Source organism: Indicator indicator, chromosome 16 (assembly GCF_027791375.1).
Source record: "Indicator indicator isolate 239-I01 chromosome 16, UM_Iind_1.1, whole genome shotgun sequence".
NCBI classification, from domain to species: domain Eukaryota; kingdom Metazoa; phylum Chordata; class Aves; order Piciformes; family Indicatoridae; genus Indicator; species Indicator indicator.
In genome coordinates this window covers 577,960-594,913 of record NC_072025.1, presented here as the reverse complement: position 1 = coordinate 594,913, position 16,954 = coordinate 577,960, and the positions used below count along the sequence as shown (strand labels likewise).

General features: G+C 59.0%; 1 protein-coding gene across 1 annotated transcript in view; it reads left to right on the top strand.

The window, feature by feature from the left end:
- Positions 1 to 12,849, top strand: part of TRIP4 (thyroid hormone receptor interactor 4) — a 33,104-nt gene extending 20,255 nt beyond the window's left edge. Inside the window, exons 11-12 of the mRNA XM_054388105.1 lie at positions 9,896 to 9,998; positions 12,782 to 12,849. Of these exons, the coding sequence (XP_054244080.1) occupies positions 9,896 to 9,998; positions 12,782 to 12,849 (171 nt within the window). The remainder of the gene's footprint in view (positions 1 to 9,895; positions 9,999 to 12,781) is intronic.
- The last annotated feature ends 4,105 nt before the right edge of the window (positions 12,850 to 16,954 follow it).

Below are 16,954 nucleotides of genomic sequence, written 5' to 3'. Positions count from 1 at the left end.
CTGGATGGTCTTTGGGGTCCCTTCCAACCCAACCCCTTCTGTGAATCTGCCTCCTCCTGCAGCCCTCCCTGTGGCTGGTGGTGGTAGCAGTCTGTGAGAGGCCTTTGAACTTCACAGGTCCCTGAATTCTCCTCAGCTGGATTTGTCTTTGGCATGTTGCCTGCTGCCAGGTCAAGTGGTCCTGGGCACTGTTCCTGCTCACAGGGACCTGGGGGTGATGCTTGCTTTGGTTTCTCACCACCTGAAGCCCCCTTAGGTCCCACGGGTGCAGGAGCAGAGGCCAGCAGGCCTGCAGCTGGTTTGGATTACAGCTGGTAAGAGCTGGGGGAGGTTTTTTCCTTCTGTGAAGGGCTTTGGTTTTCATCAGAGCCTCTTGGAGGGCTCCAGATGCCTTGCGTAAGCCAGCAGGTTTACTGAGGCCACTGCACAGCCTGTTAAGATGAAGGGGAGATTGTCACTCGAGGATGATTAATTTAGGAATGCATTAACATGCCAAAGAAATCAAATGATAGAGGCTAGCTTGCCCTCTCCTCTGGTTTCCAAGACCCTAGGGAGCAAAGGAAGCCAAGGCTGAAGCATATGACTTAATTAATGATGACTGTGGACTTAGCCTCTGCTACCAGTTCAGCCAGCCAGGCAGCAAGCTGGCCTGCAGGGTTTTTTTCTCTCCTCTCAGATGTGGTCATTGATACTCAGTCACCTTCTTGGTGTTTGGGTTTTCTTTAATCCCAAATCCCAGGGTTGGGTAAAACCAGCCTTGTGCCTGGCTGCTGCTCAGCTGCCCCACACCCTCCCCAACAGCCTCAGCTGTGACTGTGACCACCCTTTAGCTGGTGACCCCAAGTGATGGGGTGGAGCTGGCAGCTGCAGACCCCAGGCCCCGTGGTAGCTGCCTGAGGACTTGCTGGCTTAAGCTCCAGTCACTGCTCCCTCAGATCTGGAGCCTGGTTGAGAAATCTGTCACCTTGGTGGGGTTGGATCAATGCCTGGGAGCAGCCACCAGCGTCTTCTACAAGGGCTTGTAGTGACAGGATGGGAAGGAGTGGATTGAAGCTTGAGGAGGGGAGACTTAGACTGGAGAGGAGGAAGAAACGCTGGACAGTGAGGGTGGGGAGACACTGGCACAGGTTGCCCAGGGAAGCTGTGGATGTCCCTTCCCTGGAGGTGTTGAAGACCAGGCTGGATGAGGCCTTGAGCAACCTGGGCTGGTGGAGGGGGAGATCATCTAGTTCCAGCCCCCTTGACATGGGCAGGGTAGGGGGGTTGGAACTAGATGCTCTCCAAGGTTCCTTCCAATGTAAACCACTCTGTGACTGACTGTAGCAGGGTGCAGGTGTCCTGGTTTCCTCTCCTCCTCCCTCTTGGCTCGCCTCAGGGGGTGGAAAAATCTCTTCCAACTGATCCCAGTACACTACCAAATGCTTCTCCAATCCACTCAGTTTCCCCTGCTGGCTGTCAGATGCTCTGTAAACATCTGAGGCCCTTCTGCTGCTTCACCTCGGGTGGGGGTTTCCTCAGGCCAGGATTTGAGCCCCAGCAAGGTGCTGGTAGCTGCAGGTCCTGTGACACTGCTTCAGGGCAGGGATGCAGCCACCCCCTCCTGGTCTCCCTGAGGACTGGAGCCCTGGCAGCCTCCTCAGCCTTTCCTAATGTGAGTGCAGCAGCAGAAGTTGGAGCACTCAATCTCCATTGCCAAGTGCTGTTATTACTGATTAGGCTTTAATTGCTTCCCCTGCCCTTTGAATCCAAGTGCAGCGTGCAGCGCGGGAACAGCAGCGGAGCCGGGGTGGGGGTGCTGGCACAACACCCAGAGGATGGATCCCAGCCTGCCCTGTCTGGAGCTGCTTGAGTGGCAGCCAGGTGTGGCAGGGGCAGAGCAGGCAGGGCCTGGCAGGGAGGGCTGTGGGAAGGAGGGGAAGGGAAGAGGGCTGAGCTGAATTCCTCCTGCATCCTTGCGGAGGGAGCCCGTGCCAGCAGCCTGCTCTGCCAGCAGCAGATGTAAGCTCTCAGAAACAGCAGGGAGGATGTTGACTGCAACAATGCATCAAGGCTGTGGTTTGTAACCTCAATAGCAAAGCACTGAACTGCCTCTTTTTTTTTTTTTCCCTCTCCTTTTTTCTTTTTCCTTTTTTTTTTTTAACAAAGACATTTTGATTGCCAAATCCATAACCATTAGCAGCTGTGGGTTTTCTGAGCTGTTCCTTCCTCACACATTGCAGTCTAGACCTGACAGGCTTTCAAACAAAAGTTTGGCTCTGGGCTTTTGTTTGTGTTTCTCTGCAGCCCTGCTTTGCTTCTCTGCTAGGCCAGGCTGAGCAGCAGCACCGATCCCTTCCCCACCCCAGCCTCTGCTCCCCTCTGCTCTGCTGTGGCCTCTGGAGCTCCTGGGGTCTGTGTTCACAAGGCTGCTGTGCTGCCTGCTTCTGCCTCAGGCTGGAAAAAAAAAATTGGCATTTCCAGAAACTTGGAGCTGCTTGGGGCTTTCTGCTTAGGAAAATGTTGTGTTTGTCATGGGCCAAAAAACTGCTTGGCCTCTACTGAGGCAGGGGGACTGGCTCCTGAGAAGAGACTCACAGAATGGTTTCTGTTGGAAGGGACCTTTAAAGGTCATCCAGTCCAACCCCCTGCAGTCAGCTGGGACATCTGCAACTAGATTTGGTCACTCAGAGCCCCAAACACCCTCACCTGGAATGGTGCCAGCCATGGGGCAGCTCCCACCTCTCTGTGCAACCTGGGCCAGGCTCTCACCACCCTCAGGGGCAAACATTTCTCCCTTCTCTCCAGTCTGAGTCTCCCTCTTTCAGTTCAAACCATTACTCTTTGTCCTGTCACAACAGGTCCTGCTCAAAGTCTATCTCCAGCTTTCTTGGAGGCCTCTTGAAGCACTCAAAGGCCACCACAAGGTCTCCCTGGAGCCTTCTCTTCTCCAGGCTGAACCACCCCAACTCTCCCAGCCTGGCCTCACAGCAGAGCCCTTCCAGCCCTGCCAGCATTGCTGTGGCCTCCTTTGGCCCTGCTCCAGCAGGTCCCTGTCTGTGCTGTGCTGAGGGCTCCAGAGCTGCCCCAGCACTGCAGGGGAGGTCTCAGCAGAGCACAGCAGAAGGGCAGAATCTCCTTCCTGCTCCTGCACCAGGGTGCTGGGGACCAGCCCAGGGCACTCAGTGCCAGCTCATCTCCAGCTTCTCACCCAGCAGTCCCCCACAAGCCCAGCAGGGCTGCTCTCACTCACAATATGCACAAAATGCTGGTTGACAACCTGCTCTAAGTTGGAAGTGTGATGTGAGACTGTGTCATGAGAGTGAGCAGACCTTGAGCTGAGGCTCTTTAAGGCTCTGCAACCTCTTTCCAAAACTAGAGGTTTGAGTCAGGAGAAGATGGCACAGAGGCAGCTCCTGGCTCTGTTGGTGGTTCCTGTTGCCAGCTGGGTGTCACCTTGTGCCATGGAGGGTGAAGGCTGGCTGGGGACAATGGGCTGGATAATCCCCAACAGGGAATGTCCTGGTAAAGGGGTGGTGAAGACCACCACTGTTGAGACCACAGATGTGGAAACAAGGCTTCAGCACAGTGCTCCTGGGAAAAGTGACAAGGACAGCTGCAGCTTGGGCACAGCAGTTCCTGGAGGCTGCTCCTGCAATTTTCCCTTCCTCTTTATACCAAAAAACTCCTGCAGCTGGACCACAGAGCCCATGGCTGAGCTTCAAGGGCTGGATCAGTTTGGGCTGCAGCTGTGCCCAGGCAGGTCTGTGGGGTAGCTGTGAGCAGTAACCTGGTGGTGTCTGAACTGGAACTGGGGGAGTCTGCAGCGCCCACAGCTGGGTGAGTGTCCCCTCTGGTTTCTGATGGCTCCATGGCTCCTGCAGCCATGCATCCAGGCTGTGAAGGCCTCTCCTTGGCTGTGGCACCCCTCGTGCCTGCCAGAAGCTTCTGACTTTTTTTCCCCTTTGCAAACTGCTAGAGAAACATTTTCTAGCTGGCTGCTGAGCAGTTTCCCTCTGGAGGAGAAGAAGATGCCTGGTTAGGAGTTAATTACCTGTTACCTGGGGCTGACAGCTAGGAAGCTTATGAGGCATAAACGAGGAGTGGAGCCCATGGCCCCACAAATCACCAAAAAAACAGTGCCCAGCTCCCACGAGGGATGTCTCCCTTCCCACTGCTCTGCCTCCCATTCCACTGCTCTGCTCCCATCCCTATCCTCTGTCTCCCATCCCGCTCCTCTGCCTCCCATCCCACTGCTCTGCCTCCCATCCCGCTCCTCTGCCTCCCATCCCGCTCCTCTGCCTCCCATCCCGCTCCTCTGCCTCCCATCCCGCTCCTCTGCCTCCCATCCCGCTCCTCTGCCTCCCATCCCGCTCCTCTGCCTCCCATCCCGCTCCTCTGCCTCCCATCCCGCTCCTCTGCCTCCCATCCCGCTCCTCTGCCTCCCATCCCGCTCCTCTGCCTCCCATCCCGCTGCTCTGCCTCCCATCCCGCTGCTCTGCCTCCCATCCCGCTGCTCTGCCTCCCATCCCGCTGCTCTGCCTCCCATCCCGCTGCTCTGCCTCCCATCCCGCTCCTGTGCCTCCCATCCCGCTCCTGTGCCTCCCATCCCGCTCCTGTGCCTCCCATCTTGCTCCTGTGCCTCCCATCCCGCTCCTGTGCCTCCCATCCCACTGCTCTGCCTCCCATCTTGCTCCTCTGCCTCCCATCCCAGTGCTCTGCCTCGCATCCTGCTCTTCTGCCTCCCATCCCACTGCTCTGCCTCCCATCCCGGTGCAGTCCGAGCCCGGTGCCAGCTGTGTTTGGCTGCTCTGGCGGCTGATGCATTGCCGGTGGCAGCAGCCTGGCTCTTTGCCGCGGGCACACCGTGGCTCCAGGCTGCGGTGTGCCCCTGCTGCCCCGCTGGCTGCCAGCTCCCAGGCCCTGCTTGCCTTTATTCTTCCCGGGCGGCACCGCTTCCCTTTCCAGGCTTTTGGACAGCAGCAGGGAAGTGCAGGCTGGAGCTGGTGTCCTGGCCCGGCGCTGCCTGGCACCGCCTGGCTCTCTTTCCCCTGCTGTTCACCGAGGCAGCAGCGCCAGGGAAAGGATCCAACCCTTCCCGTTAGTAACCTTGCAGGGCATCTCAGCCACCTCTTCTCTGGCTCATGCCAGCAGCCCAAGGCTACCCCCCAGCAGCTGGCAGAGGGCAGGCTGGGCACGAAGAGCAGAGCAGAGCTCAGGCTTGCATTGCAGGGCGCTGGGGCCAGCCTGTATAAAAGGCCAGGGCTGTTCCCACCCAGCGACCGGCAGCGGTCGGCCCCTTGTGCCGCTCCTGCTTGTGTCCCTTTGTGTCCGGGGGCCTTAATGAGAGTGGAAGCTGCTCTTGAAAGGTCGCTAATGAAGCTGCCGGGGAAGCCTTTGGCTTTGTGCTGCCTGCAGCCGCTGCTCCGCTGCGTGCGGCGCCTTTTTTCCGCCTCGGATGCGCCCGAGCAGAGCTCCTCTCGTTAGCCATGGGCTTGGCTCCCCCCCGGCACATTTTCCTTCTGCTCTTCCCATTCCCCTGCCTTCGGGTCACAGCACTTAGATTCAGGGAGGGGTGAAGGAATGGAAGGGCTCAGGACTTCCCTTCTCCATGGGTTTTCTTTCCACTGCAGATCTCAAAGCAGCTTAACACAGGCAGAGAGAGCTTGAGGTTAAATGTGGCACCCAAGGACAGGCTGGCAAAGGCAGCTGGGTAGTAGGCTCCTCCAAAAACTGGCCACCAGCACAAGAAGGACATGGAGCTGATGGAGAGGGTCCAGAGGAGGCCACCAAGATGATCAGAGGGCTGGAGAACATCCCCTGTGGGGACAGGCTGGGAGAGTTGGAGCTGTTCAGCCTGGAGAAGAGAAGGCTCCAGGGAGACCTCAGAGCAGCCTTCCAGTACCTGAAGGGCTCCAGGAGAGCTGGGGAGGGACTTTGGACAAGGGCTGAGAGTGCCAGGATGAGGGACAATGGCTTTGAGCTGGGAGAGAGGAGATGGAGACTGGAGATGAGGAAGAAATTGTTGGCAGTGAGGGTGGGGAGAGACTGGCACAGGTTGCTCAGGGAGGCTGTGGCTGCCTCCTGCCAGGAGGTGCTGAAGGCCAGGCTGGATGAGGCCTTGAGCAGCCTGGGCTGGTGGGAGGTGTCCCTGCCCATGGCAGGGGGTTGGAGGGGGTTGGATGAGCTTTGGGGCTTCCATCCCAACCCATTCTGTGAATCTATGCTGAGATGGCATCCGGATGAGCTCCAGGTGCTGATCCTCCTGCTTTCAGCAGTGATGCTGGGCAGGCCTGCAGGGCCCTGCCTCCTGCTGCAGGCTGCACCCAGATCAGGCTGAAAACTCCTGGCTGTCACAGATTGGTGGGGAGGGGGAAAAAAAGGCTTGGCAGGATGATTTTGTTGTCAGCTGTCCCGAAGGTGGGGGGGTGTCTGCTGGCTCCCAGCTGGCTCATCCCCTCCTTTGCTCTTTTGCTGTGGGCTGGCAGCTCTGCAGCTATTCCTGGTGCTGAGGAGCTGGTGGTGGGAGGGTAAGGATGCTGGAAACAAAGTGTAAGGAACAGTCATTAGCAATTAGCCCTGCCTGCAGCCTGCTGGGGACGTGTGACAGCCACTTCAGAGGTGCTCCAAGAGCTGGCTCCAGCCGTGGGGGGGTGGGGGGGGGGGAAGCTGGTGGAGGAGCCCAGCACTCAGCTCCCTCTCCCAGCTTGTCCTCCAGCTTTTTCTGCCTATCTTAAGCTGCTTGAGAGCTGCTGCTTTTACACCCCCCACAGCCCTCCCTGCTAATCTCCTCACAGCTAGGCTCTTACCAACCTCTTAGCAGGAAGTGGAAGCCCAGCCAGTGTGTGGCAGAGAGGGGACGAGCAGGCAGGGTGGTGGTTAGAAGGAGGCTGGCATGTGAGGGGCTCACCTGGGGTCCTGGGCCATGAGAAGGTGTGGGCTGGAGTGGCACTGGGTGAGCTGTGCTGGCTGCCTGCAGCCCAGGGAGCCCACCAGCCTCCCTCCTGCCTGGCTGCAAACCCACTCTGAGGGGGCAGAAGGTCTGAGGGAAGGTGGAGGCCTTTCTTTTACACCATGGTGGGTGCACTGCATGACCTCTCTCTTTGGAGCCTCCCTGCCTCTAGGATCAGGGAATTGTTTGGCTTAGAAAAGGCCTCCAAGCTCATCCAGTCCAGCCAGCAACCCAAGCCCACCATGGCACCGAGTGCCATGACCAGAGGTTTCTGGAACACCTCCAGGGATGAAGACTCCACACCTCCCTGAGCAGCCTGTGCCAGTCCCTGACCACTCCTGCACAAAGAAATTTTTCCTCCTTTCCAACCTAATCCTCCTCTGGCACAATTTCAGGACATTTCCTCTCTGTTTATCACCTGAGACTAGGGAGCAGAGCCCAGCCCTGACCTCACTGCAGCCTCCTCTCAGGGAGCTGTAGAGAGCAATGAGGTCTCCCTCAGCCTCCTCTGCAGATCTGGAGGAGGGGGAGTTTGCTCCTTCTTGAGGCACAGCCTGGTCCTTGGATGGTATTTATTGTGAAAGGACTTTTTAGCCACCTTCTCCAAAATGCTGAGGGGACACCTCCCACCAGCCCAGGCTGCTCAAGGCCTCATCCAGCCTGGCCTTCAACACCTCCAGGCAGGAGGCAGCCACAACCTCCCTGAACAACCTGTTCCAGTGTCTCCCCGCCCTCACTGCCAAGAAATCTCCCCTCTCCCAGCTCAAAGCCATTGTCCCTCATCCTGGCACTCCCAGCCCTTGGCAAAAGTCCCTCCCCAGCTCTCCTGGAGCCCTTCAGGTACTGGAAGGCTGCTCTAAGGTCTCCCTGGAGCCTTCTCCTCTCCAGGCTGAACAACCCCAACTCTCTCAGCCTGGCCTCACAGCAGAGCCCTTCCAGCCTTGCCAGCACTGCTGTGGCCTCCTCTGGCCCTGCTCCAGCAGGTCCTTGTCTGTGCTGTGCTGAGGGTTCCAGAATTTAGCTGTGATGCAGGGACAGGAAGTGCTGCCCAGAGCAGCACTGGGACAGGTTGCCCAGGGAGGCTGTGGATGTCTGCTCCCTAGAGGTGTTCACAGCCAGGCTGGATGAGGCCTTGGGCACCCTGGGCTGGTGGGAGGTGTCCCTGCCCATGGCAGGGCATTGGAGCTGGATGAGCTCCGAGGTCCCTTCCAAACTAAACCATTCCATGAATCTATGAACCTAAGCCAATCACCAAAAGCAGCCCAAAGCAACTCTACAACCTTGAGCCTTGCAGAGAAAAATAAATCTGGAAGAGTCAAACTGCCACTGTACCATCATCATCATCACTCAGCTACAAAAAGCTTTGAGTGTTCATAGGCTCACCCTCAGCCTCCCTGGGCAACCTGTGCCAGTGTCTCCCTACCCTCACTGCCAATAATTTCTTTCTCCACTCCCCTCTCCCAGCTCAAAGCCATTGTCCCTTGTCCTGGCACTCTCAGCCCTTGTCCAAAGTCCCTTCCCTGCTCTCCTGGAGCCCTTCAGGTACTGGGAGGCTGCTCTGAGGTCTCCCTGGAGCCTTCTCTCCAGGCTGAACAGCCCCAACTCTCCCAGCCTGGCCCCACAGGGGAGGTTTTCCAGCCTCTGATCATCTTGGTGGCCTCCTCTGGAGCCTCTCCAGCAGCTCCAGGTGCTGGAGGCCCCAGAACTGGAGGCAGTGCTGCAGGTGGGGTCTGAGCAGAGCAGAGCAGAGGGACAGAATCCCTTCCACTAACCACTGGCAGTGCTGCCAAGCCCCCTGACAGCCCAGGCAGGGTGGGTTGCTCTCCCTGCTCCCCTCCCTGTGCCCAGCTGTTCCAGGCATATCCAAACTCTCCTGGCAGGATGGTGGGATTTGCCAGGACACACTGCTCCATCTGCTCTGGCATCCTGTCCCCTGCAGCAGCTGTGACAGATCTGCTGGAGGAGGGCAGGGGAGAAGGGGAAAAAAGGGGGCAGCAGTTTTCCCATGGAAGAGAAAGAGCTTCCTCAGTCTCTGTGAGCAGGGAACCACTGGGGCACCTCGGTGGCATGGGCCTGGCAGTGCCACACCTGCAGCTGGGGCAGGATCTGGAGCCATGGTTGCTGTGCAGATCTTTCACTGCAGCTCTGCATTTCACTTCTGAACACCAGTGAGGCTGCAACAGTGCTGAAGGCCTGGAGCAGGCTACCAGAGAGGCTGTGGAGTCTCCTTCTCTGGAGACTTTCAAGATCCACCTGGCTGTGTTCCTGTGTGCCCTGCCCTGGCTGGTCCTGCTCTGGCAGGGGGTTGGGCTGGATGATCTCCAGAGGTCCCTCCCAGCCCCTAACATTCTGTGATGGTGTGAGGCTGAGCTGCAGCAGGCAGCACCTTGCTGAGTGGGCTCTTTCCCCCTCCCTCCCTCCCTCCGTGGTTCATGAGAGGAGCAGTCTGCTGTATGGACTGGGCTGGGTGGGAAGGGACCTTTACAGCTCATCCAGTCCAACCCTCCTGCAGCCAGCAGGGACATCCCCAACCAGAGCAGGTTGCTTAGGGCCCCAAACAGCCTGACCTGCAATGGTGCCAGCCATGGGGCAGCTCCCACCTCTCTGGGCAGCCTGGGCCAGGCTCTCAGCACCCTCAGGGGCAAACATTTCTCCCTTCTCTCCAGTCTGAGTCTCCCTCTTTCAGTTCAAACCATCCCCCCTTGGCCTGGCACCACAGGCCCTGCTCAAACTCTGTCCCCAGCTTTCCATCCGCACCTGGCTGTGTTCCTGTGTGACCTCCCTGAGTGACCCTGCTCTGGCAGCAGGGGTTGGACTCAGTGATCTCTGGAGGTCCTTTCCAACCTCTGCCATTCTGTGATTCTTGAAGTGGTTGAAGCTAGGCTGCCCCCCCTGGCTGTAAGCCACCTCCCCAGGCCTTCCCTGCTGCCCACCTGTGCTGACTGCCTGCCTGTGTCTGTTTGGCAGCACCCAGAGCTGAGCCAGGAGTCTGACTCTCCGTTTGTCTTTATCTGCACCAACCCCCAGGAGATGGTTGTGAAGTTTCCCATCAAAGGAAAACACAAAATCTGTAAGTACTAAAGTCTCCACAGACTCCCCCCACCCCGTTCTTGCCTGCTCTCCTCACCACCTCTGCTTGCCTCTGCCATATGAGTTCATAACCTTTGCCCTGGGCTCTTTGATCTGAAGGTGTTTGTTTAATGGCTCAAGTACATCTGTAATATTTTTTTTGGTCTTCAGTTCCCCTGTCCCAGATGTTGCTTCCTTCCAAATGGGAGCCTCTTCCTGCCTCTGCACATGCTCCAGAGTCGGGGAGTGTTCCTTGTCTGCAGCTGAGCTGCTGCTACCCTCAGCCTGGCTCAGGGTAGTGCTCAGGAGAGATGTTGAACTGATGATGGTCAGCAGGGGCAAGTGTAGGGTCCTGCCCCTGGGGAGGAACAACCTCCTGCAGCAGGACAGGTGAGGGGGGACCTGCTGGAGAGCAGCTCTGCAGAGAAGGAGCTGGGAGAGCTGGGGGACAGCCATGAAGCAGCAATATGCTCTGGGGTCCATGAAGGCCAAATCCTGCCTTAAGAGTGTGTGACCTGCAGGTCAAGAGGTTCTGCCCTAGAGAGGCCACATCTGGAGTATTGTGTCCAGTTCTGGGCTCCCCAGCTCAAGAGAGACAGAGAACTACTGGAGAGAGCCCAGGGGAGGCTACAAAGCTCCTGGGGGGCCTGGAGCAGCTCTGTGAGGAGCAAAGGCTGAGAGCCCTGGGGCTGGGAGCCTGGAGAAGAGCAGCCCCAGAGGGATCTGAGTAATGCTCAACAAGAGCTAAAGGAGCTGTGGGGGGCAAGAGGCTGGGGCCAGACTCTGCTCAGTGGTGCCCAGGGACAGGACAAGGGGCGAGGGACACAAACTGGAACCCAAGAGGTTCCACCTGAACAGGAGGAGAAAATTCTTTGTTGTGAGGGTGCTGGAGGCCTGGGGCAGGCTGCCCAGAGATGTTATGGAGTTTTCTTCTCTGGAGAGCTTCCAAACCCCCCTGGGCACTGTGATTCTGGGCAGGCTGCTGTGGGTGCCCTGCTTCAGAGGTCCCTTCCAAGCCTATCCATGCCGGCCTTCAACACCTCCAGGCAGGAGGTAGCCACAGCCTCCCTGGGCAGCCTGTTTCAGTGTCTCCCCTCACTGCCAAGAATTTCTTCCTCCTCTCCAGTCTCAATCTCCCCTTTTCCAGCTCAAAGCCACTGTCCCTTGTCCTGGCACTCACAGCCCCTCCCCAGCTCTCCTGGAGCCCTTTCAGGGCTGCTCTAAGGTCTCCCTGCAGTGTCTGGGTCCTGCTCCCATTTTGGAGCTGGCCATAGCCAAGGTTTGGGTTGTGGCTCCACAGTGTGGTGACTCTCAAGCCCTTGCCCAGCTTTGGGGTTTTTGGTACCTTGGATTTCCCTCTCAAGCTCAGATGGGAGGAAGGCTGGCCCAAGGCTGCAGCTGAAGGACTGGTTTCAGGGAGGCTGCCTTGTCTTGGTTTAAAGAGCAGGTGATGGTCTCCATCTGCCTGGGAGCCCGTTTCTCTAGAGAAGCAGCTGCTTCTCATGGCTCATGGCAATTCCCTGGCAATTTCTGGAGCAGTGCCCAAAGTGGGACTGTTGTGGAGCCTGGTGGGTCTCATCCCCAGCAGGGGTGAGATCTGTTGTGTGCTGTAGCAGCACTGGACCACCTGGACTGTGCTCCACCCACGGGGTGACACCAGCCTTGGGTCCATCAAGGGGCCCATATAACGTGCCTCCAGCTCCAGCTCCATCCTCCTCACTGGGAAGGACTCTGTCTGTCCATCTTCTCAACATCAAACCGATCCCTTTGCCATCCTTCTTGATGGTGTGACCACAGTGGACCTCCGTGATCCTCCCCAGGGACCTGTGGAGTGGTCCCAAGGAACTGGGGCCACCCTTCCTAGCTCAGAGTGGGGTCTGCAGCTTTTGCTGCTGCCTTCTGCGAGGCGGTGGAGCCCTGTCCCAGCTCCCAGCTCCAGATGGGGACAGGCTGAGGCTGCATTTGGAGGATGGGAAGACCCAGGGGGACAGGGACAGCACATCACCCTCCTGCCTTGTTCACCCTGCCTGCCTTTTGGCTTCTCCTGCAGGAGTTGCCCAGCTCCTGGATTCTGGTGTCCTGATCCTCTCCCTGGTAGGAAGCTTCACTTCCCTGGCAGTGAAGCCACCAAGGGCTGTGGTGGGCAAGGGGAGGCAGTGTTTGCCCTGGGTCCCACTGAAACAGCTGCCCGCGGGCACCTGAGCTCCCCAAGGTGCTACCCAGTGGCAAAGACAGCACATCCCTGCAGCTGGTCGCCTTGGAGGCTGCCAGCCTAGCTCTTGGCAGCACAGAGCAGTTGGTCTCCATGACCTCGTGTGCCCCATTGCTGCACCATCCCCAAACGGAGGGTTTATTGTCCCCCAAGCCTGGCTTTCCACCACGCTGCGGAGACACGTACCCCCGAGGTGGTGCTTGCTGCTCCCTCATCTGCTCCAGACCTGTCCACACGCATCCTGCAGGCCAGCGAGGGCTCATTTCCCGGCGGGTGGCGGCGGGTGAGCGCCGGATAGGAATCCGTTGGGCTCCTGCTGGCCGAATCTGCCCCTCCGCAGCGCTGCTCGGCCGGCCGGGCTCGCCCCCGGCTCCCCGGCGAGAGCAGGCAGGGCGGCTGGCAGCGCCTGGCTCCTCCGGCAGCATAATCGGATGTGACAGGGACACACTAACGAGGGGAGCTCGCCGCCTCCAGCTCATTTGCATTGCAGATGGCATTTAAAAACCCAGCAGCGAGGAGGGCTCATCCGGGGCCGTTCTCTGTGGCTGTTTTTTTAATCCCCTTCTTTGCAGGGAAGCTGGATGCGAAGATCCACCAGGGAGCGAAGAAGGGGTTAATGAAGCAGAAAGCCAGGGGCTGAGCGGCGGCGGGAGAGCGGCGCCCTCGTTCCCACCGGCGGGGGCCCTGATGGTCCTCGGCCCCTCTGAGCAGGTGCAAGGTGGAACCCGCAGTGCCTGGTGTGTTGCAGCAGCATTAAAAGAGAACTGTGTGGATGGAGCTCTGGCCCAGCAGCCCTCCTCCTTCCCGGGAACTCAGGCAGCCTGGACAAGGGTGGCTAGGACATGGGAGCTTGACAGGGTGGGATTCAGCCAGGTGCTGGCATCTTCAGGCAAGGGGAGCTTGCCAGCAGCAGCCAGCCCAGCCCCAGCCTGGCGTTAGCAGCCTCCCTCTGCCCAAAATGTGCCCATAGGCCGTTCAGCTGGATGGTGGCAGACCTTGCAGGAGACACTGAGGGGATGAGGATGGCTCCCAAGAGCTGGAGAGCCTGAGCCCTGCCCAGTGTGTGCTGGGGGAGATGGAGGCTGAGGTGTGAGGAGGTGGGGGTGAGCTTTGCTCCTGCTCAGGCACTCTGTGCTCGAAGGAGAGTGCCTTGCCAGCTCTTGGCATCGCCAGGGAGTGCCCAGCCTCAAATCTTGATTCCTCTGAGAGTAGCAGCCCCCAGCCAAAGCTGCTCCAGCAGCTGTGTGCAGAGGTTAAAATCCCACTCATCCTCCCCAGGAAGGTGAATTTCTGCTTTTTCTGGAGCCCCTCACACTCAGCCTCTCCCCGCGGTGCCATGGCTCTGCTTGTGGCTGTGAGCCCTTCGTGCTGCACTGCTCCAGCTCTGCCTCACCAGGCTCTGGGCTCTCCTCACCACACCCTGCAGCCCACCCTGCTCTGGAGGGGACAGAGCAGCCCTGCTCTGCTGGCATCCCTTCTCCTCCCCAGGGAGCAGAGCAGGGCTGCTGGCTCAGCTGTGGTTGCAACTTGTCCCAGCCCCTGGCCTTGGTTCCTTGTCGCTATCCCAGCAGGGAGGAGGAGGAGGAGGGTGTGAAGCCTTCATGCCAGCTGCTTGCACCCCCTGACACCCTGCAGCTGGGTGCTGGAAATGTTCTCACCAGTGCTGATGCTTGCCCTGAGAGTTGCCTTCTGGCTCCTGTGCTGCCTGGGGGATCTCTGTGATGCTGGAGCTGGTGGGTCTGGATTCAGTGCCCACCAGCGTCATTCCTCATGTGGAGAACCCTTGTGGGTGTTTCACCTCCAGCGTGCCCAGGCTTGGCATGGAGGTTACAGTGAAGGAGCTCTTTGGTGTAGCTGGGCTTCTGCTGCACCCACTCCCCTGTCCCTGTCCCACCAGCATGGTCCCAGTCAGCTGTGCTGGGTCTCCTGCTGGCTTCCCTGCACATTTCCTGATGGATGTGCTTTGAGAGTGAGGGGAAATGTCTGCGGTGCCCCTGAAGAGTGAGGCTGGAGTGGGATGGGATGACTGGAGTGGCATCCTGTGATCCTGATGCCATGGGAAGGAGGCAGGAGGGGACTTGGCTTTGGTGGCTGGGGAGGAGAGGCAGGAGCTTGAGGATGGTCTCCCCACCTCTCTCCTGGAGGTGGAAGGGACTGAAGGCAGCACTTGTGGGCCCAAGGTGGGGGAGATGCTCTTGCAGGCAGAAGACAGACAGACATAGAAGGAATCTCTGGTGATGAGGTGAAGAACATCTGCCATGAAACATCACTGAGGTCTCTGCTGCCCTGTGCTTCACCCCCATGGCCTGGCATGAGTGGGATGCTTGGGACATTGAGCATCCAGGCTGGAGAATCGCCCAGGCTGGAGAACCATCCAGGGAGGGTATGCTCAGCACACAAGCTGGGCTCCACCTGCTGCAGCCCTGAGCTTCCCAGCTCCTGCTCCATTGTCCAGGAACACAGTGCTGCTGGGCAAGGCTGAGACAGAGGGGGATCACAGAATCACAGAATGGTCCAGGCTGGCAGGGACCTCAGAAGCTCATCCAGTCCAACCCCCCTGCAGTGAGCAGGGACATCCCCAACTAGATCAGGTTGCTCAGAGCCCTGTCCAGCCTCACCTTGAAGATCTCCAGGGATGAGACCTCAACCACCTCCCTGGGCAAACTGTTCCAGTGTTCCACTACCCTCATAGTGAAGAACTTCCTCCTCACATCCAATCTCAATCTGCTCTGCTCTAGTTTGAAGCCATTGTCCCTGGTCCTGTCCCTGCAGGCCTTTGCAAACAGTCTCTCTGCAGCCTTCTTGTAGCCCCCTTCAGGTACTGGCAGCCCAGGCTGTGATTTGCCTTCTGTGCTGCAAGCTCTCACTGCCTGCCCCTGGCCAGCTTCTCACCACCAGCACCCCCAAGGCCTTTTCCCCAGGGCTGTTTTCTCTCCCCTCCTCCCCCAGCCTGTACTGACAGTGAGGATTGTTCAGCCCAGGTGCAGGACCTGCCCTTACTCTTGTTGAACCTCATGAGGTTCCCCTGGGCACCACCTCTGCAGCCTGTCCAGGTTCTGACACCATATCCATGGGACAGGGGGACCATGGGGCTCATGTCCTCTCTGTCAGCAGACGCATCTCTGGGTGGTGTGTCCCAGGACAGGAAGCCAACCCCCTGCCTCAGCAGAGCTTTAATCCCAGCCCATGATTTGGCTTCTTATTAAACCAGATCTGTATTTTGCATGAACTCCACTGAGAATAGCAGCTGCTTTCTCAACTCCTTTACAGTGCTCACAGCTCCCATCTGAAGGTGTCTCACATTCTCCACCATCGTGGGTAAAATCATAGAATCATAGAATTGTTAGGGTTGGACCCCAAGGCTCATCCATTTCCAACCCCCCTGCCATGGGCAGGGACACCTCACACCACAGCAGGTTGCTCACAGCCACCTCCAGCTTGGCTGCAAAAACCTCCAGGGCTGAGGCTTCCACCACCTCCCTGGGCAACCTCTGCCAGTCTCTCACCACCCTCATGGGGAAGATTTTCTTAACATCCAATCTGAATCTCCCCACTTCTAGTTTTGCTCCATCCCCTCCCCCTCCCCCCCATCCTCTTAAAAAGTCCCTTCCCAACTTTCTTGTATCCCTCTTCAGATACTGGAAGGCCACAGGAAGGTCTCCCTCAGACCCTTGTCTTCTCCACACTGAACAACTCCAACTCTCTCAGCCTGTGAGTCCAGTGAGGCTGAGGCTCCAGCAGCACTGGAACAAATCAGTGTCACCTTCAGCATCCTCCTGAAACCAAGCTGGAGGAGGAGATCTGCCATGCCCAGGGATGGTGGCACCTCTTCGGGCTGGGACAGCCCATGCCAGAGCCTGGGTGGGGGGATGGAGAAGGTGGTCCCTGCACCATGGCCTTTGCTGCAGGACTGTGCCTGGGCTCTGCGCTCAGCACTGCAGGGGTGCCTGCTTGGCTCATGCTCCCCATCTTCCACCAGCAGCTTTGCCTCACTCGGGGCTAATTTTGGGGTGTCCCGAGGCAGGGCTGCCATCTTCCCTCCCCCCCCACCCCGAAATGGGACGAGAATTGGTTTGGGGGGAGGACCTGTCACCTCCTGGGGACAGGAGTGCTGGGCAGCTTTCGCGGGGGCAGGTGCTCCATGGTCCAGCGCTGGAAACCCCTCTGGGGGAAACTCCTCTAGGGGAGGAGAAATGACGGCGGGGGGGGGAAGGATGCGGGTACCCCAGCGCACGTCCTGGATGCTGGCATCCCCCTGCCTGCTCCCACCAGCAGCGCGGTGCCACCCGAATGCCAGCCCAGTGGGTTCCGTTCTGGCTCCGGGACTCCAACCGGCGGCCGTACCCCTGCGCCGGGCAGAGGCGGGGGGCTCACACGACACCCCCAAAAAGCTGCCCCTGCCCTTCGCGAGGTGGCAGCGCAGCGGCTCCGGGCCCCTCGCTCCGCTCTGGGCTCCCGATGACGATCCGCTCTCCGCGTTTTCCGGCGGCGGCTGCCGGGCCCTGGCGCCCGCATTGTGCGGGCCGCGCCGCGCCTTGCGCCCGCCCGCCCGGGATTCCGCCCTCCGCGTTTTGCGCCGCGCCCGCACCGCCCTGCTCCATCCTGCTCCTTGGGTTCCGGCTCCGGCCTGCCGAAGCCGAGCAGTGCCGAGCAGGGCCGAGCTGTGCCGAGCCGACCCGAGGGGTACCGAGAGGTGCCGAGTCGACCCGAGAGGTGCCGAGTCGACCCGAGGGGTGCCGAGCGCC